Below are 24701 nucleotides of genomic sequence, written 5' to 3' on the forward strand. Positions count from 1 at the left end.
TACCTTCCCTGCGGTATGCAACAAGAAAGTGGACAGTGATAAGGCATAGTCTTATTAGCAGGAACCTGTGGTGTAGATTATCAACCCATAAGAGGTAAGGCTCACTGCCAGGAAAAATGCTGATTTGGGCATGGGTGGTGACTGTGTACATTCCTGAGTCTTTTAACATGCTTTGCTCAGCACATTGGGCTAGAAAGAGTTTAGTCAGTGGACTGTAGAAGCTAACCCTGAAGGTGCTTGGATTCAAGAACATCTCATCTAGATCCAGCCAGTTGCAGATCTTGGATATGCGCACGATCCAAGGTATTTTGGAGCCTGTTTTCCAAACAGTCAGCCAGGATTGTGCAATTCAGTATGGTTTCCCCCTCGGTCAATATTTTCAACCATAACAAATGAGGCTGCAGCCTCACAAGTTCTCTTATGTGCCCTAGCCCAATTTCTATGCGGCATGTATAGTTGCTAGTGGGCTTGGGTACAGCATGCAGCCATTTATAAACCCATTTTCTACCTTCTCCAAACCCGATTAGCCGCAGATGCCCCAGAAGCCCCCCGTATGTTGCGCCTGGGCAGCACTTAGGCATGTAGATTTCTAGCAACTGTTTAACTGGCTTGCCGCTCAGTCTAGCCACAAAGCCAAGGAGTGCGTCTAAGCTCCTGGCTAGGGCAGCTGCCCTAATGGCTTTTAGAGAGCTTCAGGTCAGCCTTTCGTATAATATTCCCAGATGGGGCAAGAAGGGACCTTGCTAATCTTCGTTCCTTTGACAAAGAAAGCTTTGCTTTCCTTGTGTCTGTGACTAAAGACCATAATGTGGGTTTTTGACTGGTTTACCAGCACCTCTAGGCTAATCATGAAGGCATAGAATTAGTTTAGTGATCGTTACAAACCAATTGCATTACTGGTCAGGAAAACCGTATCGTCAGCATAGACCAGGGCCTGTACACTGCATTTGCCTATCATGGGGCAATGAGTCCTAGAGTGAGCTTATTGGCGCATGCCGCGATCGAGTCTAAAACTTTCTGTAGTTCCCCCACCTGGGCCGTATCTTCCACATTTGCAGGTACCTCTAAGTAGAGCGCCCTCAAAAAGTCAACAATACTGGGCTCGATCCCAAGCTCAGCCGTAATTGCCCAGAGCTTGACCTATTGGCTGTGTCAAAGGCCGAGCCCAGATCCATATAGGCTGCATACATTTTGCGTTCCTTTTCTACTATATACTTGTTTATTAACAGGTATAGGTCCCTAAGCCAACACGGAACCCAAACTGGAAATTGAAAAGGACGTTGTTATCAGTTGCCCAAGTTTGCAAATGTTCCAATAGGAACCTGACCATTTTCTTAGCAGTTTAATTAATTAATGATATGGGACAATAACACTTTGAATCTCCCTTAAAGATTGGAACTATTTTTGCATGTGACCAGGGCTTGGAAGGGCCTATGAACAGGAGAATCTTAAGAACATTACTCAAGAGGGATGCTGAAAGATGTAAACTTGCCCAAAAAAGACACGCCGGAATCCCATCGGGCCTGGGACTTTTGAAGCAGGACATCTCTTGATGGCCTTCATCACATCAGTAGCATCGATCTCTACATTACAGAGGGGTTTAGTGGAAGCTATCATGGTCGTAGGTCTTTTACCTGGGTTGTGTTCGGAGCGTTCCCCTCTAAGTTGGCAGTGTCCAAGTATAACTGAGAAAAATGTCTGGCCCAGACCTCTGGAGGAATCACTGTTTAGCGCCTGGTTTTCTAGGCTTTCTTCGGGTAGTTTCAATTCACCGTTTGCCAGAAGAGCTTGCTATCTTTGAGATCGCTGGCCTGTAGTAGGTGGTGGTAGGCTTCCTCTCTTAATGTCCTTTTCTGAGCCTGTCGGGCAGCCTTGTACCACCCTATACAGGTACGTACCCTTTCTATATCTTTTGGCACAGCTTTGAGTGACGACAGAAGCAAATTGAGCGCTTTAGTGGAGGTGGTATTGAACCACCTCAAGCGTTTGTTATGATAGGTGTTCCGCGTAATGAGGAGCATCTCCTGTGTTGTTCCACAGATTTTATCGAAGCTGCTCTTTAGCTCTAGCCCGCGTCTTTGATCTCCTTCAAACATATCATAAAATCACTATAAGATGAGTAATTCAATTAAAAAAGAAAGAGTGCTTGTCCACCCTCGCACAACTCATGATGACCCCCCTCATTAGAAGAGAAGGACAAGGGAAATGGTAATGAATGGGCCATCACCTGCTTTTTTCAAAGAAGGCATCGCTTGTTGAGACAGCTATCAGCCTGTGATCGCTCAGGGAGGAATCTAGGCCATCAGACGTTCCCAGCCATGCTCTCAAATTATGTGACATTAATGAGGATAAAACGACCGCAAATGTGGGAGTAACGACTAGGCCACTGTTAGAGGAATCAAAGGCAAACATCATGTTGTAATACTATCGAAAAATGTGCAGCATTATGTCTCATAATTTGCCCTTTCGTGCCACATAATTTAGTCAACCCTGACACCTACTTCGCTGATCCCCTCCCGCATAATTCTATTGGCCCTGGTTATGGTTTTCAGGGGGTGGAATCATCTAAGTTATACTTTTTGAGTACCTTTCCATTCCGATTTTGTGAATAGTACAAAAAGTAGTAAACCTACACTATAATGTAAATTACTCAAAAGTGTAAGTGGTCATTGTGAATCAGCCCCAAAAATGTTGTTCAAAAACCACTGTTGTCTATCATTTGTTTTGTGCAAGTTTCATTTTATAATCTTCTCAATCTGAATAAACCAAGCTAACCAACAAAAATAAATCAGTGAAATTGAATCATAAAGCAAGCAAAGCATAAAGTAAACCGATTAAGGAACAGTGACATATTTGTGAGATATGTGTTTTTCAAATGCAACCGAAATCGTTTTTAAACAAACTTTACCTTAGCTAGGTCTAGCACCAGGCTCGATAATTTGGGATATCTCTTTTCAAGAGGTTCGACTTCCCTGATTTCGGGCAACCTCACGCCAACAAACAGAGGATTTTTGTAAAATAGCTCAGTGTGCCTGGGTGTCAAATTACCTGCAGCAGAAATACCATGTTATCAGTGAAGGAATCAGCAAGGTCAACACAGCTAAGAAACTATTGCTGTCTATATTCATCAACGTGGTAGGCTCCTAAAACGTGGCTGTACAGCAGCACATTAAAAACAAACAATCATATTCTGCAATCTTTAACAGCAGTTAAATGCACATTTCTTCATATAACAAGTCAAAGTATAACGGAAGATGCTTACAAAACTGAGTAGCGTCTTGTTTGATCTCAGGTGACTGTCTATTGGTGGACTGGGAGTTAACCCAGGTAGTTTTTGAGCCATTTAGAATACAAGAACAGAAACAAAATGGGGCAACTTACCTATTGCCACCTCCCTTAAGGAAGTATTCTAAAATAGGATATTGCTCTGTTCCTGGTTCCAGTCCTGTTATGCTTAGGGAAAGTATTTATTCCACAATGTTCTATTTCGCAATAAGCTATTTTCAAATGCAGAATTTTGCATGTGGTAGGTATATTGCGTGGGAAACAACCATTACAACACAGTCATTACAACGCACTACCTTTACAACGCAGCTGCTACAACGCAGCTGCCTTTACATCGCAAGCTATTACAACACATGCCATTACAATGCATATCACTACAAAGCCTGCCATTACAACGAATACCATTACAACGCATGCCATTACAACGCATTATCAGGTAAGTAATGGGGATTTTTTAGTTTTAGGCTGGGTATGGGTTTTGGGGTACATAGGGATAGTATTTTTACCCCTACACTATCCAACACCTACCCTGCTGTTGCACTCACTGGAGTGGGAATAGTAATTGTTACCCCTACACTCTCCAACATTTACCCTACTGTTGCTCTCACTGGAGTGGGAATCGTAATTTTTACCCCTACACTATCCTACATTTACCCCATTGTTGCCCCCAAAGTATTATGTGTTGTAATGGTATGCGTTGTAATGGTATGTGTTGTAATGGTAGTTTCTAAAAATGCATTGTAATGGCATGCATTGTAAATTCATGCGTTGTAATGGTAATTGCGATTTAAAACCGCATTGTAAAGGCATGCGTTGTAATTGCTTACAATGTATATCACTGCAAAGCATGCCATTACAATGAATACCATTACAACGCATGCCATTACAATGCATTATCAGGTAAGTAATGGGGATTTTTTAGTTTTAGGCTGGGTATGCTTTTTGGGGTACATAGGGATAGTATTTTTACCCCTACACTATCCAACATTTACCCTGCTGTTGCACTCACTGGAGTGGGAATAGTAATTTTTATCCCTACACTCTCCAACACTTACCCTACTGTTGCTCTCACTGGAGTGGGAATAGTAATTTTTACCCCTACACTATCCTACATTTACCCCATTGTTGCCCCAAAAGTATTATGCGTTGTAATGGTATGCGTTGTAATGGTAGTTTCTAAAAATACATTGTAATGGCATGCGTTGTAAATTCATGCGTTGTAATGGTAGTTGCGATGTAAAAACCGCATTGTAAAGGCATGCGTTGTAATTGCTTGCGTTATGAAATCATATAATCATATTGCGTACGCTATAGTTAGTGAGTTATTTCAGTAAGCCATACTGCCCCTGTTCTATAAGCAAATCTGACACCCAAGACAATTAAACTAACCATAGGAATGAAAAGCACATAATTATGTACATCCTTACACTTGATGAAACCTTCAGCAATAGAAAACCAATAATAGGGGTCCAATTACGATGTCAGACAGACTGCCACTGACAGGCTGTCGGTGGTGGTCCGCCCAACATTAAGGTTATCAGTCCGACCACCAGATTACAATACCAGTGGTCGGAGTGAATTGGACGGGAGGAAAGCCCGCCGCCTCCCACAGTCTCAAGGAGCCCGTAAGGACTGCAGTCGGAGCCTATTCCCTACAATGGAAGCGTGCCAGCGGAGGCACAGCCATGGGGATTAGGATGTCTGTTTCCGAAAGTGTTTTCATGGTGGTCCGACCACTATGACCCCATCCCCCGTGCCCCACAAACATCCATGCACCATGTACCAGACACTACACAGTGACTGGCACACTGTGAATGGATGTTTGAAAAATGCTTTTTACTATTTCTGCTTGTGCAGCAGCCCTTTTCCTGGGCTGCTGCACAAGCCGCAATAGTAAATAGCATTTTTCGACTGCTTGCACGGGGGTCATATCGTAATTGGACTGTCGGCATGGCTGACTCCTTGTTAGATGGTGCCTGTAACGATAGCGGTCGCACGCTTGTCCGGCTGCCATCGTAATAAGGCCCTAAATATGGTTCTTAAAGGAACTGATAAAATGTAAAGGAAGATGAGATGAGGCTGAAGGTGCACAGATATAATGTATTATATAAAATCACAAATTAACAATAAAACGAAAAAAACTAGAGCTAGTACATTAAACTAAATAAAATAACAAAAGTGCAAGGGAGATGCAATTTAATAATAACTAGACATGGAGAGTGCTTCTTCAAAATACTTCAGCTCGTTTTTAGGAAAACTCAGTGACTCATAATGATGAAGGAAAATGTCTTGCTAGGAAAATAGTACATATATAAGCTATTACGCTGTATATGTTACCAATTTTATTTCTTTTATAAATGGTTTATGGAGTAATGCCAATGAGAGTATCATGGATGAAAAAATCAGTGACGCCCTCAATGATGTAATTTGAAATGTCATTCAATTATGTCATTACAAATGTCATGTTAGAATAAATATTGGGGTCAGAAGCAGCGTAAGCCAGCGGGAGGTGGGGTGCAAGTTACATTTAGCTCACTTAACTATAACTGGCGAATTTCAGTGGATATATCATATATATATATTTTAACAGAAAAAACAAAGGTCAAATTGATGTCATAGTTTTATAGTTAGTTTCGGTGTGTGTGTGTGTGTGTGTGTATATGTGTGTATATACATTTGCTATGTATTGCCTCTTTGCACTAAGTCAACATGTTTACCGTGCAATTGCACTTTAACATTCAGAGACTTAGATGGATGTCGATATTTCGTCCAACAGTAAATGTTATTTTTGCACATTTTGTAGCGAATTTGCACTGATTTGCACTTGCACTTTAGGTTCATGCACTTTATGGGGAGCGTGCAATAATGGTGATGTTTTTTACTTGGTTATGTTAGGGTTTGATGCCCCCAAATATGCATTATGACTGAAAGAACTGTATTTTATTCAGGATGTGACATGTTTACCATTTTTGGTTTGATTAGAAATGTAATCAGTATTTAATTCATGCTTTTATCCTGGTTTTACAGTTTTAAAATATTTTTCCTACCGCCTTTTATCAGTCTTGCATTTATTTATATTTATCTATATTTATCTATATTTATCCATGTATTCATATTTGTAGGCATTGAGCAGATAAATATTATGATTCAGGTATATTTAATGCGGGCATTTTCATGTACCACAAGTCTTTTTACCATTGCTATGTCTCAGGGTGAGGTTATTCTAGGATGTGCACACTATAAGTAATATGTTATTGGTCCAGCGCGTCATGTGATTAAGATCGCAGAAACGCGGTCGAAACGCATCAGGCTGGACACTTGAATTTTGGTGATGCTGATTTGATTCAACTATGCAATACAACACCGCAATCTACTTGAGAACAGGTTATGGTCCGTACCTGTTTGTCCTGCTGTATACGAGGTGAACCAGGAGTGTGGAAGGCTGCAGGGACATTATAGTTAGGTTCAGATTTAACATGCACAAAACAACAGAAATTCAGCAGTTATACTTATACTTATCTTAAGAAACTATAACTTATATCCTAAGGTAACTATAACCAGGACTCATGATAATCACAGTATTCTCATCAATAATTTTACAGCAAATGTTGCACTGATATTATCAATGGTGTCATAGAAGATGTCAGGACTGATGTAATATGTGGGGAAATTAGCAGTGCAAGGCGAGGGTGCGAGTTTTCTTTACCTTAGGGCACAAGTTATAGTTTCTTCAGATAAGTATAACTATAACTGCTGAATTTCTATGATTTTGTGCATGTAAAATATGAACCTAACTATAATTGTCCCTGTAACCTTTCGGTTTTTGTGAATTTTTAAGGTTTTAATTCCATTTCCTAACTATGATGTCCCTGTAACCTTTTGTTTTTTTCTGTGAATTTCTAGGGGTTTCTTTAAAGTAAAGTAATATTTAATTACCATATATTAATCCAACCCCCACCGCACACAGCCGAAGGGAGGGTTGGCTGAAGTGCCTGCAGCCAATCCTCCCACAGTCACCCAACCCCACAAAGTGCATGATCGAAGGGTCAGCTGCATGATTGTGAGGTTGTGGGTTATGTGAATGGGTGTGTAAGTTGTTATGTGGGTGCATGAGTGGATGTGTGAGTGGCTGTATGTGTCAGTAAGTGGGTGCATGAGTGGTTGTATGGGTATGTCAGTGGGTCTGTGAGTGGATGTATGGGTCTGTGAGTGGGTGTGTGAGTGGCTGTATGGGCCTGGGAATGGGTGTATGAGTGGTTATGTGAGTGTCTTAGTGGATGTGTGAGTGCCTTTATGTTTCAGTGAGTGGGTGTGTGAGTGACTGCATGGGTGTGTCAGTGGGTCTGTGAGTGGCTATGTGGGTTTGTGAGTAGGTGTGTGAGTGGCTGTATGGGTGTGTGAGCAGTTATGTGGGTCTGTGAATGGGTTATGAGTGGTTTTGTGTGTGTGTCACTGTGTTTGTGAGTGGTTTTGAGGGTGAGTGATGGGTGTGTGAGTGGCTGTGTGAGTGGCTGTGTGGGTCTGTGAGTGAGTGTGTGAGTGACTGTGGGTCTCTTAGTGGGTGTGTGAGTGGATGTATGGGTCAGTGAGTGAGAATGTGAGTCACTGTATGGGTCAGTGAGTAGGTTGTGAGTGGCTGTGTTGGTCTGTGAGTGGCTATGTGAGTGGTTATGAGGGTGTGTGAGTAGCTATGTGGCTCTGTGAATGGGTGTGTGAGTGGTTCTGTGAGTGGTTGTGTGAGTGGCTGTAAAAGGTGTGTGAGTGGTTGTCTGAGTATCTGTATGGGTGTGTGAGTAGATGTGTGAGTGGCTGTGTGGGTCTGTGAGTGGGTTGAGTGGATGTGTGAGTCTATCAATGAGTGTGTGAGTGGTTTTGTGTATGTGTGACTGGGTGTGTGAGTGTTTTTGAGGGTGTGTGTGGGTGTGTCAGTGGCTCTGTGGTTCTGTGAGTGGATGTGTGAGTGACTGCAGGTCTGTAAGTGGGTGTGTATGGGGCTGTATGGGTCAGTGAGTGGATGTGTGAGTGGCTGTGTGGGTCTGTGAGTAGGTGTATGAGTGGCTGTGTGGGTCTGTGAGTGGGTGTATGAGTGGTTATGTGGGCATAAGAGTGGCTGTATGGGTGTGTGAGTGGTAATGTGAGTCTGTGAGGGAGTGAGGGGCTGTAAGGGTCTGTGAGTGGGTGTATGAGCAACTTTGTGGGTGTGTGAGTGGGTATATGAGTGGCTGTATGTGTATATGAATAGGTGTGTGTGTGCCTCTGTGGGTCTGGTAATGGGTATGTGAGTGTCTGTGTGGTTCTGTGAGTGGGTGTGTGAGTGGCTGTAAGGGTCAGAGGGGAGGTGTGTGAGTGCCTCTATAGGTATATGAGTGGGTGTATAAGTGGTTGCGTGGGAGTACAGTACAGTGTGAGTAAGTGGGTCTGTGAGTGGGTGATTTTTTTCATTGGGTGCTGGATCCATGGATCTATTGTGGATTCACATGGGGCTGCGTTGAGCACGCGATGGATCTGGGGATCCTTGCATGTGGGAAAATACATTTTTGAGCAATACTTGTCCATCAGGGGTTCCAAACAGACCCCTATATTGCACCTATGGGGTCAGGGTATCTCTACCCTAACCCCTTATATTAAATTTCATTTCAATATTGAGACTCTGAGATCGTGTCCGATAGATAAAATGGCAGCTGCAACTGTCCTTACTAAAAGAGCTTTTTCTGGACCAAAAGATAGCTTTCTGACAAATTTGGTGCAATTCTGTTTGGCGGTTTGTGCTGTAGTTGTGTCTAAAACCCCTACTAGAAGCTGCTTGGGGAAAGCATGTTTTGGGCCCTCTCCTTTTTCCTAGACCCTGCATGACGGATTACCCCGAACCTTTCCAGACAGCAGCATAAGTGACAAGTACATTAGTTTAGAAAATGTTGTAAAGATTTATCAAACGGCAACAAAGTTATTCACTAAACAAAACACTCTTTGTCTATGGAAACTAGGTCCTAACTATAACTACCTACTGGTGACCGCCATGAAGGGGGAGACAGTTGGTAGAAGGGACCGATAATGTGCTGTCGAAAACACTTAACGATCTAGATGAATCAGGAGGAAACTATCTCTTTTTGTATTGATCCCTAAGTGTCATTTACCACCTGTATTGTTAATGAATTAGTAATACATTTTGATATAATGCTGACTCTACTATAAAGGTAGCCATTCATGGCATATTATGAGCATTCTTGACATAATTGCAGCCATGAATGATGTCATGGTGGAAATGACTGATATATAATAGCCATGCATGACGTGTGATCATGATCCATTGCTATGCAAGTTAGCATCTGTCTAGGTGTGGCCACAGTACATATCAGTACCTGTTGAAATTGACACACAAACGTGTGGGGAAAAGCCTGTTTTCACCAAAAATGAAAAGCTGGTATTCTTGGACATAAATAATTGTTTGTTTCGAAAATGACAAACCCATATGTGAGGGATTTAAGTGTATTTATTACACATGAAATTAAGTGTCTAATACTAAAATGTGCATATATTCAGAAACTGAAACTCTTCATACCTTTCTAAATAACATTACTGCAATATCAAGATATATTAAAAAATAATATTTGGGCAACAATTTGTACGGAGTTTGGAAATCCTATTGCTAATGTTCTCTCCTCCGTGTAAGATGGCTCTTGCTGCTTTGGCTGATATATCATGGCAGTTAATCATTTATATTGACATCACTTTTATTATATTATCACAGCTGCTGTCTGAGGCCTGAGATTGTAAGATTGAAATTACCTATCTGGGAGGAGGAGCCTAGCGCGCAACCAAGATGGCCGCATAGGCTTAAGGCTCTCGAGGGCCTCCGCAACCTCCCACGTCTATCCTGACTAAATCCTGGTAAATTTGACGGGCTTTTGCTGATGCATTCGCGCTGAGGTGCCACCCGTTTTCCGAATTCTGATCGGACGCCGGGAACCCGAATGGTTGCCCTCCGAAGATTGCGGCCTGCTGGTGCCTAGGTCCCGGTCTCGAGTTGGTGAGGTGCCCGGGTACGAAGTGAACAACAGCGGCATGCAGGGCTTGACCTGCCCCGTACCCCGCACTTTCACTTTCGTTTTCAAGTCTGCTGTTTGAGATCGGCTGAGGGACCCTGGTGTTTCAGAGGAGCGCGGACAACGGAGTGTCTGGCCCGATCTTCGGACTATCCACGGACGTCCTGCCTGCGATCGCAGTGTCCGCTTAACTTAGCCAACGGGTCCCTGTCCCTGGCGCTGGCGGGTGCCAACCTTGGTGGCCTCCGGACGATGGCGGCGAGACTCGAAGGGGACAAGTCGAAATCTAAGTCAACCCGGAGGGGATCCTATGTTTAGGCCAACAACATGGACCGTTACGCGCAGCTAAAGGGATCCCCCGCTGGCCTGCATAAATCGCCTGGGCGGTCTAAAGAGCTGGCGGGCCCGGCGTCGGAGTTTACCCTGCAGGACGTTATGGGCGCCATTGAGGAGATGAAGGCTGCTGTGGGTCAGCGATTTGATACCCTGGCACATAAGTTGGACGCGGTACTGATCGATGTGAATTTGGTCAGGGCAGATCTGTCCAAAACCAACGAGCGGGTCGACTCCTTGTCACATGCGGCGTCGAGCCTAACTGTGGACGTGGCCGCCCTGCAGACGGAGGTCCGTCGGTTGCGGCTAGCCAGTGACCAGACTGATCGTCGACTTGAGGATTCGGAAAGCAGGGCTAGACGGAACAATGTCTGTATCATCGGAGTGCTGGAAAGATCGGAGGAATCTGCTGCTGATCTTTTTGTGGAGGATCTGGTGATCAACCGTCTCACGCCCAAGGGATTGAGCAAGTTCTTTGCGGTGGAGCGGGCCCACAGGATTCCGGGTGGTGCGCCCAAAGTGGGTGCCCCCCCGCGGCCTATAATCACTCGACTTTTTAACTTTCGGGATAGAGATGCTATCCTTCAGGCGTCGCGGGTGGCTGGGCCGCTGAAGTTTGAGAACTCCAATGTCAGCTTTTATCCGGACTTCACGCAAGCGGTCCAGAAACAGCGGCTGGGATTTTTGGGTGTCAAGCGGCGCCTGAGGGACATGGAGCTGAAATACGCGATGTTATTCCCTGCGAGGTTGCGGGTTGAGTTCCAGGGTCGTTCCCACTTTTTTGACCGACCGGAGGCGGTTGGTGACTGGTTGGATGCCCTACCGCGGGGACAGGATCGAGACGATCGGGCGGAGGAGAGCGGACGGGATGTGGTGGAGCAGGACTAGAACTTGGTTCCTGGCGATGGACTAGATTGACTATTCATTGCACCTTGGCTCAATTACACTCTAATCCGGCACATCATGCCCTTCAAATGTCTGGGGGTTGCGGGGAGCTTTTTGGGGTCCTTTCCTCCTTCTGGGGTTCTTTTGTGGTAAATGTTAGGGCGACAGGCACACTGCAAGTTGGGGGGGCTGTTCGGGCTCAAGCAGGGGTGCAGGGAGGGGGGAGTTGTGGTTTTGGGTCTGTGGGGGAGGGGGGTTGTTGGGGATGGTTGTTGTTTTTTCGTTTCGCAGGGTAATGTGAAGTTGTTTGCTGATTTCTCCGGGTTGTGCTCTCCGGGATGTGGGATTCATGTGCGGGAGTGGGATGGGGGATAGGGGATTGCGAATCCTTTCGTGGAATGTGAATGGTCTGGGGGACAGGATCAAGCACGGGGTGGTGTTACAGTTCTTGAAGCGGCTCTTGCCCGACATCGTTTTCCTGCAGGAGACACATTTGGTTGGGAACTCCTTCCAGGCCCTAAATAGGAGGGGCTATCGCCTGGCCGCTCACTCTGGCTTCACTTCTGGCTCTAGGGGAGTGGGCATCTTAGTTAGGACCTCCCTCCCACTGGCAGTGGACGAGGTGCTTCACGATGATAGGGGGCGATATGTGGCACTGGTGGGAAGATGGGAGGGTAGAACCATCTCACTGGTGGCTGTGTATGTGCCCCCGGGGTTGCAGACGACTACATTTGCTGACTTGGGGCGTTTGGTTCTGGGGCTTCCTGGGGGGGTTTTGGTGCTGGGTGGAGACTTTAATGCCGTGGTCTCTGGATTGGAGGACCGTCACCCCCCCAGGGATCTCCCTAGGGCTCAGGCCTGGTTGGGGAGTTTTTTGGACACTTTGGGACTGGTAGATTGCTGGAGAATGATGCACCCGGGACAAGCGCAGTATACCTTTCACTCGGGGGCCCATGGGAGTCTCTCGAGACTCGACTATATGCTCATGCCGGCGACCCAAGCGGGGATGATTGGGGAGGTGCGTCACGTAGCCAGAGGTATTTCTGACCATTCCCCTATATGGTTGCAACTGAGGGTTGACCCTGGCACAGAGGGAAGAGTGGCACCTATTGGCCCCTGGTATCTTCGAACCCTAAGATCCGCGCGGAGTTGGTCAAGTCCACTGATCACTACTTCACTGATAATGTGGGGTCGGTGTCGTCGGCCGTCTCCCTATGGGAAGCTTATAAGGTGGTGGTCTGGGGGCAGGCCTTGTCTCTTATCTCCCATACTAAGAGGTGCGAGAGAGCAGAGGTGGTTCGCCTGGAGACTGAAATAGCTGAAATGGAGGAGGACTTGGAGCGTGGAGTTACTGATGAGAAATTGCATGTTCTCAGCCTCAAACAGTCAGATTATAGAGCGCTAGTCACGGAAGCTGCTAAAGGGATGTATAGAGAACAGCAAGGGAGTCTGTATGACGTGGGGGATAAGGCCGGGAAGTTGATTGCTTGGTTGGATAAGAAGGAGAGAGCGAGCAGGGTGGTGCCCGTTGTGGAGAGAATGGATGGAGTTCGTGTGACTGACCCTGTTGAGATTGTTGACTGCTTCGCGGATCACTTCCACGGGGTATACACTCCGGTTTCCGTGCGTTCGGAGGAGGATTCTCATCTGTTGCTTCGAGACATCGCACTGCCAACCTTATCGGAGGCGGATGCAACATTGATGGAGGCGAAGTTGTCGTCGGATGAGATTGCTTTGGCCATTCGCTCGATCGCGTCTGGTAAGGCGGGTGGTCCTAATGGTCTTCCCATTGAACTATATAAGTTACGTCCTGATAAGATAGCGCCGTATCTTCGTGACATGTTTTCGGCGGCACGTGCGGCGGGCTTCCTTCCCCCTGACCAATGCCTCGCCACCATAGTGGTGATACACAAAGATGGGAAGCCGCGAGACCGCTGCGCCTCCTATAGGCCCATTTCGCTGTTGAACGCAGAACCCAAAATTCTGGCTAAGGTGTTGGCTAACCGACTGGTTCGGGTCGCGGGCGACTTGATTCATCAGGATCAGTCCGGTTTTATACCCCATCGGAATACAGCCCTAAATTTGAGGCGGTTACACAGTGTGCTGGCTAGAGCCGAGTTTATACGGGAGCCGGCCATCTTGGCATCTCTAGATGCTACTATGGCGTTCGACACTTTGGAGTGGCCATATATTTGGGCCGTTTTGGCGAAATTTGGATTCGGCCCTGAGTTTATTGGTTGGGTAAAATTGTTATACGCTGACCCACTGGCTCAGGTGGTGGTGAATGGTAGGGTGTCGGCTCTTTTCGCACTGGGGAGGGGTACGCGACAGGGATGTCCGCTATCACCCCTTCTCTTTGCGCTTTCTTTGGAGCCTCTCGCCGCCTGGCTGCATTGGGAGCCGTCGTTGCGAGGCATTAGATGGACGCCGGAATTCGAAGACCGTGTCTCCCTTTACGCGGACGACATCCTTCTATATCTCACTTCCCCCCGACAGTCACTAATGGTATTGGTGGACGTGTTGACTTCCTTTGGCCGCAACTCCGGCCTGGTTATCAACTGGGCCAAATCGTGCGTCTACGTCCTCTCCGGGGAAGCCCCTCTCCTGCCGCAAGACTGCCCTGTTCAGGTTGCTACCCTGGGGTTCAAATATTTGGGAATCTTTATCTCACTGGATCCCGCGGTCCGCTATGAGCGAAACCTTCTCCCTCCCCTCCAGCGGCTGAAGGCCGACATCGCAAGATGGCGACGACTTCCGCTTTCACCGCTTGGACGGGCGGCATTGTTCAAAATGATGTCGCTGCCTCGCTTTTTGTACGCCTTGCAAAATACTCTGGATGTCGTACCGGCCCGCTATTTCCGGGAGGTTGAGGGTCTTCAGCGTCAACTGTTTTGGGACGGGCGGCCGCGGATTGCTCTCGCCAAGTTAATGCTTCCTTGGTACGATGGGGGGTTGCACTCCCTGATATCAAACGATACTATTGGGCGTCTCAGTTGGCGGCTGTGAACCACGGGATATATGGTCCTGCCTTAAACCCGGCGTTCGAGATGGATAAATTCCTGCTTCCAGGTGGGGATTATAATAGGGCGCTGTACTCGGTGACCCCGGACACGCGGCTGACGGGACCCACGCGGGTGGCGGTGCGTGTGTGGCACGCGGCGAATGCTGCGATGGCGTGGAGGGATCGCTTGACTCGGGTGACACCGCTGTATGCCTCTGGGCGGTTGGGCTGTTTGTGGAGATCGAAAGGCTTTGAGAAATGGGACATGATTGGTATATGTAAGGTGGGTGATCTTTAGGTGAAGGGAGCTTTCAAAACGTTTGAAATGCTTAAAAAGGAATATAAATTGAACGATAAAGAGTATTTCCGATATGCTCAAGTCCACCATGCGCTGTGTTCGGTTTTTCCGGACGCTGCTGCCATCCCCGAGTATTCTCCACTGGAGGATAGAGTGTTGGATGGCTATGTGCCCGACAGCACTATTTCTTTGATTTACAAGAAACTCATCAACGATCGCGCGGACTTGCTGCTCCGTCTGAGAGAGGCATGGACAGGCGATGGCTTAGAGCTGGATGATGAGGACAGGGTGTCGGCGGTGGCCTCCCCGAAGGAGGTGGCGATCCCGGCCCGCCTCCGGTTTGTACAGCTGAAGATCCTCCATAGAGTGTATGTCACAGGGCCCGGTTTGCTGCGTATGGGTTATTCGATGGATGGATTGTGTAAGCGTGGATGTGGCCTGCCGGGCACGTTCCTTCATATATTGTGGGAATGTCCGGAGATTGTGCGATTCTGGAACGGTCTCCATACTGTACTGGAGGGGGTCACGCACGTGGCCCTGTTGCCAGAGGCTAGGAGGTGTTTGTTGAATGTCTGGGAACCGAATGATTGCAATGCGGCACAGACGCAGTGGGTGACCTTGGGGTATATGGTGGCTAAGCGTAACATTGCACAGCTATGGGGCTCCCCGAGGCCGCCCACGGTTGATGTATGGAAGGAGAATATGGACTGGTGTATGTTTAGGGAAAAGACGGTGTATGTGGCGAGAGGTGAGCCAGGGAAATGGAGTAGGGTATGGGGTCCGTGGAATTTATATCGTGGCCGTATCTGCGCCCCGCCTTTGCCATTAGAGGTCGATATTGCTTTGACCCCCTAGCTGCGCATTCTGCGAGAGTGTGTAATGTGTGTTCCATGCTTTGTTTTCCCATTGCCCCCCTTCACCGCTTCTGGACCAGAATCGTTTTGGACACTGTATGTTGTTCCCCGTCCTGGGAAGAGCACGCTGCTATCTCGGACTCTCATTGCCTTGAGTGTGTGTTATGTTTAATAAAAAATGAAACCGTTGTCTTAAACCGCTCCTGGCCTATGGCCATGGTCTGTTATAGGTGCTTACGGACAGCCGGGTACTTTGCCGCTGGTTCATTTGAATGTATGGCGTTACACTGCGGGCCCTCGGGCTCTATAGCGGCCGGCCCTGGTGGTTGTAGGCCCTTGAATGTCTTTTATTGTGTGCTAACGGTTTCTAATAAAATAAAAATACAAAAAAAAGAAATTACCTATCTGATGTCTGAATCAATAAAGTATCAATCAATCAGGGTACTTGTAAAGCGCGCTACTTACCCATGAGGATCCCAAGGCGCTGAGGGGTGTGGTGGGGGGGTGCCGCTACTGCTCGAAGAGCCAGGTCTTGAGGAGTCTTCTGAAGGCGAGTAGGTCTTGGGTCTGTCGTAGGTGGGTTGGGAGGGTGTTCCAGGTTTTGGCGGCGAGGTAAGAGAAGGATTTGCCGCCGGCGGTCGTACGTTGGATGCGGGTGACATCTGCGAGGGCGAGGTTGGCAGAGCAGAGCTGGCGGGTGGGGGTGTAGAAGCTGAGTCTGCTGTTCAGGTAGGCTGGTCCGGCGTTGTGGAGTGCTTTGTGTGCGTGGTTGTGGAGCTTGAAGGTGATCCTCTTGTCGATGGGGAGCCAGTGCAGGTCTCTCAGGACGGGGGTGATGTGGCTGCGGCGGGGGGCGTTGACGATCAGTCGGGCGGAGGCGTTTTGGATGCGTTGTAGCCACCGTTGGTGTTTGGCTGGGATTCCTGCATAGAGTGCGTTGCCGTAGTCCAGTCTGCTGCTGACGAGGGCCTGTGTCACTGTTCTTCTTGTTTCGGTCGGGATCCATTTGTAGATCCGGCAGAGCATGCGTAGAGTTTTGTAGCAGGAGGAGGAGACGGCATTGACTTGCTTGGACATGGAGAGGGAGGAGTCGAGGATGAATCCTAGGTCGCGTGCGTGGTCGGTTGGTATCGGTGCTGTCCCCAGGGCGGTCGGCCACCAGGAGTCGTCCCAGGCTGAGGGGGTGGGTCCGAGGATGAGGACCTCTGTCTTGTCCGAGTTCAGTTTCAGACGGCTGCTCCTCATCCAGTCAGCGATGGCCTTCATGCCCTCGTGAATGTTGGTTTTGGCGGTGTGAGGGTCCTTCGTGAGGGAGAGGATGAGCTGGGAGTCGTCAGCGTAGGAGATGATGTTGAGGTTGTGGTGGCGGGCCACTTGTGCGAGGGGGGCCAGGTAGATGTTGAACAGCGTCGGGCTGGGGGATGAGCCCTGGGGGACGCCGCAGATGAAGTCGGTGGCTTCTGACCGGAAAGGTGGGAGGCGGACGCTCGGTGTTCTGCCGGAGAGGAAGGACGTGGTCCAGTCAAGGGCCTTCTCTTGGATTCCGGCTTCTTGGAGGCGTCTCTGTAGGGTGCGGTGGCAGACCGTGTTGAATGCGGCTGACAGGTCCAGGAGGATGAGGGCTGATGTTTCGCCATTGTCCAGTTGGCGTCTGATGTCGTCTGTGGCGGCGATGAAGGCTATCTCGGTGCTGTGGTTACGTCTGAATCCGGATTGAGACGGGTCCAGGATGTTGTTGTCTTCGAGGTGGCGGGTCAGTTGAATGTTGAGGATTTTCTCGATGACCTTTGCTGGGAACGGGAGAAGGGAGATGGTTCGGAAGTTCTTGAGGTCCGTAGGGTCCGTCTTGGGCTTTTTGAGGAGGGCGTTGATTTCAGCGGGCTTCCAGCTTTCCAGAAATGTCGCTTTTTCGAAGGAGATGTTGATGACCTTCCGTAGTTGGGGTGCGATGGCCGCGTCTGCTTTGTTGAATACGTGGTGTGGGCATGGGTCTGACGGAGATCCTGAGTGGATGGAGTTCATGATCTTGCGTGTCTCGTCGTCGTTGGATGTTGGCCCAGGAGGTCAGGCGGTTGGCGCTGTTGGTGATCGCGGGGCGGGAGGAGTCGTGCATCGTTGGTGCGGTCGTGGAGTTGAAGCTGTCGTGGATGTCAGCGATTTTGCGGTGGAAGAAGATGGCCAGTGAGTCGCACAGTTCTTGTGAGGGCGGGATGTCGTTGGCGCTGGCGTCGGGAATAAAGTATCTGTAACCTTTTTGTCTATTCCCTACGCCTGACATTTATAGATCAGTGTAACTTTTCATTTTTCGCCCTGCCCCTCTTAAGTGAATTTCTGGACACATCAAAATACAGAGGGGCATACATCCAATATTTGAGTGTAGGGCAGTGCTGCAAGCCTTCTAGCTCTGTTTTCCTACGTCAAAAGAAAAGAGCAGGAATGCGCTGTATCTACAAGATATTGGGCATTCCTGTGCTTTCTGCCGGTGCACAAACTGCAGCCGAGCACCAATGCAGACACCCTTGCACCATGGTGCAAGTGTGTCTCTGTTTTTGGCATGATTGTTTTTCTGCAGGAAGGGACACCTTTGGGCACAAAAACAATCAAAGGAGGCATTTTCCTCATTCTATGTGTGCTGCAGAATGGAGCACACGTGGAATGAGGAAAATCGAGGAGAAATGTAAATATTTCTACTAGTTACGTCTGCCTTTGGAAGGCATTATTTCTGGCGCAGCCCTTGATTTACGCTATGATGTAAATCTGGGGCAGTGTCCAAAAACCATGGATGTTGTGTGGGAACACCCACAGCAACACCCATGGAACTGCCCTTGCACGCAGAGCAAGGTATTGCCCTACTCCCTATATACAAGCCAATGAAAAGCCACGCAGAGTGGCTTTGCGTGAACTTGTAAATATGGGCCGGCACACAGCACCCCTGGAGAGTCACAAAAGAGAGACACTTCAGTAGTTCAACAGTCCATCAGGGACATTGTAAATATGCCCAAGAGTATTTACTTGCAAGGGACAAGGTGTTAACGTGAAAGTAGGTTGAAAGCAGAAGTGAAAAAAAGATGTTATTTGAAGCTTGAAAAATGATAGGTGATGTGAAATTTCAAGCCCAGAATTTAAATTTGTGTAATATTGTTGTTTTTTAAGTCTATTTCTCTAGAAAGCGTAGTGAAAAACGAGCTATTTTTCACCACTTTTTCAGCAGCATTTTCTCAAAGTGATTGATCCCTCAACACGCCTCTGGAGAGTCTGGATTGCTTGGCAGTCCATGAAAATATTTTATAAGTTCCCTTTTCAGCATATGATACCTTAGCCAATTAATGTGAAAGTGTGCTGTAAAATTGTTTTTACAAAGGTTTCTGAGAGAAAATCCCTCAAATAACCCTGGAATTCTCAGGTTTGATTGTTTTGCTAATTCATTCAATGCAATTTAGGGACAGTAATTATTCTTGACTAATAGGTTCATCAGATACCAGTACTCTAGACAGCCCATGATGTCTCACTAATCAGAAATTTCACCAAATGCCACTGTTAGAAATGGGGGTCTCTAGTTGGCAGAGCTAGGTACCTTTAACCAAATAGGGACTCTTGCTTCTAGTCAAGGTAGGGTAAATACACACTTTAGATAACCCCTGCTCACCCCTTGGGCAGCTTGGCATGAGCAGACAAACTCATCCCAAAGGCAATGTGTAAAGTATTTGTATTCAAAACGCATAGTAATACAGTGATAACACCACAAATGGACAACACCAGTTTAGAAAAATAAAGTATCTTTATCTAAACTCAACAATACCAAAACAACAGAAATTCAACACACATAATAAGAATATGACTTTAGAAAGGTGTCAAACAACTTGGTCCATAGAAACTATGGATGCGTGATTTCTTACAAAGTATCTGTAGATGCGTCAAAATTCACAAGTCAAAACAGCTGCAGAGATGGGAAGCGTCGAGAAGCAAAGAGATGCGTCAGTTCCTGAAACCATGGGAAGGCGATGCAACAGTTTACCTGCATGCAGTAGAAGTGAATCGTCGAATCCAGTCTATAGGGGGAAGTGATGCATCGATTCTAAGACGGTTCTGGTCCACATGTGATGCGGCGGGAAAACATGCCACACAGGTAAAGTGCGTGGAAATCCGGGATGTGTTGGCGTTTTTTTCAGCCGCGATCCATTGATGCATCAGTTCTTGCAGTGGCGACAGGTGCTGTTTTAGTGCGTCAGCGGCACGTGGATGCGTGGAGATTCTTCTCGCACAGCGGTGCTGCGTCAAAAGAACAGCCACAAGAAGAGCGATGCATCGATTTCTTCAGTTCTCTAGGTTTCTTCCAGCTCCCAGCAGCAAGCACAATCTCCAGAGGCCCAGAACTGGAACAGGCACCACCTGGCAGGCCAGAACTCTCATTAGCAGAGTTCAGGGGAGCTGGGGGTGAAGTCTTTGTGTCCCTGAGACTTCAGAACAGGAGGCCAGCACACACAGGCCCTTGGAGATCTATTGCAAGCAGGTTCAAAGCAAAGTCCCAGTCTTTGTCCTTTCCTTGGCAGAAAATCCAACTGTGGGCAACTCGACACAGCACACAGCAAAGGGGCAGTAACATTCTGGGGTTCTAGGTCTAATACTTATACCCCAAAATGTCTTTGTTCTCTTTGTGCAAGGGGCTCTGAGCCCAGTAAAACCTGTTCTGTGCTCACTGGTGCAGTATGACCACAGGGGTGGAGACAGCATAGTGCAAGGGAGGCGGGCCCTATTTAGATGCAAGGAAATCTCCTCCCACTAACCCTAAATGCAGCCAAGCCCCATTCAGCTCAGCTTTGAGTCATCCAGGAAGGGTCAGGCACACCTCAAACCCCTGTGGCTGTCTTCAGTGAATGCACATCCCCAGCCCCTGTCACTCCAAAACCAGACAATCAATACACAAACAAACAGAGGCACACAGAATGGTTAAACCAGAAAATGCCTACTTTCTAAAAGTGGCATTTTCAAACGCACAATTAAAAAAACATCTTTACTAAAAAGATGTGTTATTAAATTCTGAGCTCAGAGGGCCTCAACTTTATTTCTCTATCTTGTCCCAATGGGAAGTTATACTTGTAAGATGTTACAAAGTATTCCCCCTTCTATCCTATGGGGCAGATAGCCTTTCCATAGTGAAACACAAAATTGGTAGTATTTCACCATCAGGACATGTCACATACACCAGTATATGTCCTACTTGTCACATACACTGCATGCTGACCAGGGGTGTACCTTGGGCCTACCATAGGGGTACATTACATATAAGACAAGGGACGTTTAGGGCCTGGCAAGTGGGTGCACTTGCCAGTTCGATATGGCAGTTAACAAACTGCACACAAACACTGCAGTGGCATGTCTGAGATACCTTTTCAGGGCTACTCATGTGGGTAGCGCAATCAGTGCTGCAGGCCCACTAGTAGCATTTGATTTGCAGGCCCTGGCACACTCAGTGCACTTTTATTAGGGACTTACTAGTAAATCAAATATGCCAATCAGGGAAACCAATTGTAATAACAATTAACAGACCACTTTCACTTTGACACCGATCAGCAGTGGAAAAGTGCCCAAAGCATCTAAGCCAGCAAATATGATATCCAGCACAGCATCAAGAATACAGGAGGTAAAGGAAAAAAGTCAGGGAAACCACACCAAAGATGCCAAGTCTAACAGCCACTCATCATGGCGCAACTAGAGAGCATTTTCCATCCCACCTTCACCAGTGGAACAATAAGTCTGTGCCACTAGATTTCCTCTTCTTTTTATAATAGTTGTCTGACTTTTGGGAGATTCACAAAGAAAGTACTCCTCCTTCCCAAGTCCATACTATCTGGAAAATATATATGAGTAAAGGATGAATAATTGTGTGGTATGATGGCAAAACACATTCCCCTCCAACCACATGAAATATATGCATGGTTCCTTCCCTTTCCTCCCTTAGAAAGGTACTTACTCCTGCTTTATAACAGTAGCAGTTCTTCACCTGTTTCAGGGTGAGAAGCTACCTGCATCCGTTTTATGAATACCCCCAAAATGTCTGAGTTCCTGAGTGGACTCCTTCCTCTACAAGTAAATGTGTGATACTAGAAAATCCACAGCATCATTAGTGAATGTTGTGAATCAATTAGTTCACAATCCTCATTCTCTGACTCAAGATGCAGAATTTTGTTTTCCTATTGTTTTTTGGGCACCATAGTCACACTTAGGTACACAAAAATCTTTCTGAAACAGGCCTTATGATTAGATGTGGAAGGTTTTCATTTTCACTACGAATGCATGCAGTATCAATGCCTTTCACTAACCTGATACTGCTGGCGAAGATGGGTGAGACGTGAGTCATTGTCCTTTAGAACTAGCAGCTCTTTAAATTTGATTTCAGGTTTGGGCAAAAAATAGTCATATATATTAGGCAACCCAACACTTTATACTCTGAAGCAATTATGTTCAGTATTCGAAGGAAAATGAAACCACTTTTTTTAAAGGTACAATTTTAGGTCGAGCCTGAGCCAGAGCGCATGCGCTGCTCTGCGAAACTTGTTGCAGTGGAGTACGAAGTAGAAGCCCCGCCCACCCTCCACCCATGATTGTCATTGGCTTCTGTCATTGTCCTTCGTAAATGTTGGCTTCTGATTGGTAAATCGGCTTGTTAGTCCCTCCTTATTACCGCCTTGTCTTCATCTGTAACCTCCCATGGCGACTGGCCCCTTTACTTCGGTTGTTACACAGGATGCTTTATTTTAGTCTGTAAGCATTCTTTTCTTTATTCAGTTTCTTACTTGCTGGCATGCCGTGCTTTGCTACATTCAGCACACCATGCATGCTTTCGGCCGTGTTTGCCCACCCCACCACCGCTCTGAGATCGTAGCTTTTTATTTATTTTTTCGCTTGGGCCGCCCTCCATTTACTTTTGTTTTCATTACTTTTGTTACAACCTCGGCACCGGCGCTGGTGCCACGATTGCATCAAAAGTAAGAAATAGAAAAAAAAGTGCTTTTCTATTTCTTTCATTTTGATGCAATCATGGCACCTCCGCCGGTGCCAAGATTGTAAAATAAGTAATGAAAAACAAGGAATATTGAGTTTCTTACTTACAGGCATGACGTGCTTTGCTACATTTAGCACGCCATGCCCGCTTTCTGCCATGTTTGCCCACCCCACCACCATTCGGACATCGCAGCTTTTTATTTATTTTTTCACTCGCGCCCACCCACCATTTCCTTTTGTTTTTATTACTTTTGTTACAATCTCGGCACCAGCGCGGGTGCCACAATTGCATCAAAAGTAAGAAAAGTTTTTTAAAACTGCTTTTCTATTTCTTTACTTTTGATGCAATTGTGGCACCTGCAATGTAATGAAAACAAAAGGAAATGGCGGGCAGCCGCTTTCAGGATGTAAATAAATTGGAAACAAGTATTTGCAATGCAATACGTCTCGCATTTGCGCAAGTTTAAGCTATTGGCATTGTAAATGACAATGGCTTTTATTTGTGTTTTAAAAACCAAACATAAATAAAAGACATTGACATGTAGAATGCCACTAGCTCAAAGTCACGTAAATGCGAGACCTATTTCATTGCAAATGCTTGTTTCTAATGATTCCTATTCCTTCTGCAAATGGACATATACCAGGTCGATTAACTCCCTGCCCTGCAGGGTGGTCTTACCCCTGAGGCAATGTGAATCTGTGAGGTGACCAACACTGGAGCCATATATGAGTACCTCTCCAGATTTTGTCACTCCCACACCCCGGCAATTTTACGTAGGCGAATGTCAATTCATTCTATGTGGAAAGCACCGAATTCTGCATGTTAAACTTTTCTGAGGAAAACTCAGAACAGGATTAATGTACTACACTCAGTAATTAACCCTGTTCTGTCAGTATTTAAATGCTACGGTTAATAACCCACTCATATACTGGGCATTCGTGTTATGTCACTATTAACACACTTTGATACTGAGCAGAAAGCAGAACACATACAGAAAAGTATATTCTTACCTAAACACTTCATAATGTGATATAATTGGTCGATGTCTGAGTCGCCAGGGAACAAGGGTTCCCCAGTAAGCATTTCTGTCACCAGACAGCCGATTGCCCACAGATCAACTGCCCTGAATGAGATAAAAACAGTTTGCATTAGTAGAAATCAAGTTTCAGACTGAAAAAACAGACAATGCATTCTGTTAATCTTTGAACATGAGATCATGTGTATTTGTTGAAAATGTGTATTTAATAAAGTCGACTGGAGAATAAATATGGCAAATTATAAAATCTCCTTTTTTAAAGACTTTTGAAACCTTCATTTGAATATTGGAAAAACATCAGTACATGGGGGCATATTATCATGGACGACGTTAAAATTATCGCCGCTTAAAACGGCGATAATTTTAACGCCGTCCTTGATAATATGCCCCTAATGCTGTTGCTCAAAAGCTGTTGGGGAATGTGCTCCGCTTGGTTTTGCACCTCCACGCTAAATTACCCTAATCTAAGTTGCTACAGTATTTTCTTTCTGGTCTTAGTACCCATGACAATCATGAGAGCAAGCTAAAGACCACCTAGCTTAATAGTTATATGAGACCCAGAGTGGGATCTTTAGTATATAGGACGCACCATGTGTGTCTTCCTTATCAAGACGGCCTACTGTTCCTTTGTCGACTGACATGAGTTTATAAGTAGTAACACCATGTATTTAGAATCACAGTTGCAGAGTAGGCATTTTATCCTGTTCTCTCAAATGGATGAGTGGACTACCAGCCTCGGCCCTTTCAAGTTCTGCCTAAATTATATGTGTTTGGGTTCCTTGCTATATCCTGTATGCTAGGAGAGTGCATGTACATTGTATAGACAAATGGTCGTATGTTCCAGTGGAGTGTGTGGCGTGTATGACTGTTAGCCAATGGAATCCATCTTGGGTTGCCGATGCAAGCATGCTGTGCAAGATGGTGATTAGACGTAGCCTGAAAAACAAGCATTGTGCACTGCAA

The 24701-nt window shown here is 46.4% G+C and overlaps 1 protein-coding gene across 1 annotated transcript in view; it reads right to left on the reverse strand.

The window, feature by feature from the left end:
• CDKL2 (cyclin dependent kinase like 2) overlaps positions 1–24701 on the reverse strand; it is a 477181-nt gene that overhangs the window by 216494 nt on the left and 235986 nt on the right. Inside the window, exons 5-6 of the mRNA XM_085635210.1 lie at positions 23713–23825; positions 2909–3048 (exon numbers count right to left, since the gene is read on the reverse strand). Coding sequence (XP_085491336.1) covers positions 2909–3048; positions 23713–23825 — 253 coding nt within the window. The remainder of the gene's footprint in view (positions 1–2908; positions 3049–23712; positions 23826–24701) is intronic.

This window comes from Triturus cristatus, chromosome 2_1 (genome assembly GCF_964204655.1).
Source record: "Triturus cristatus chromosome 2_1, aTriCri1.1, whole genome shotgun sequence".
NCBI lineage: Eukaryota > Metazoa > Chordata > Amphibia > Caudata > Salamandridae > Triturus > Triturus cristatus.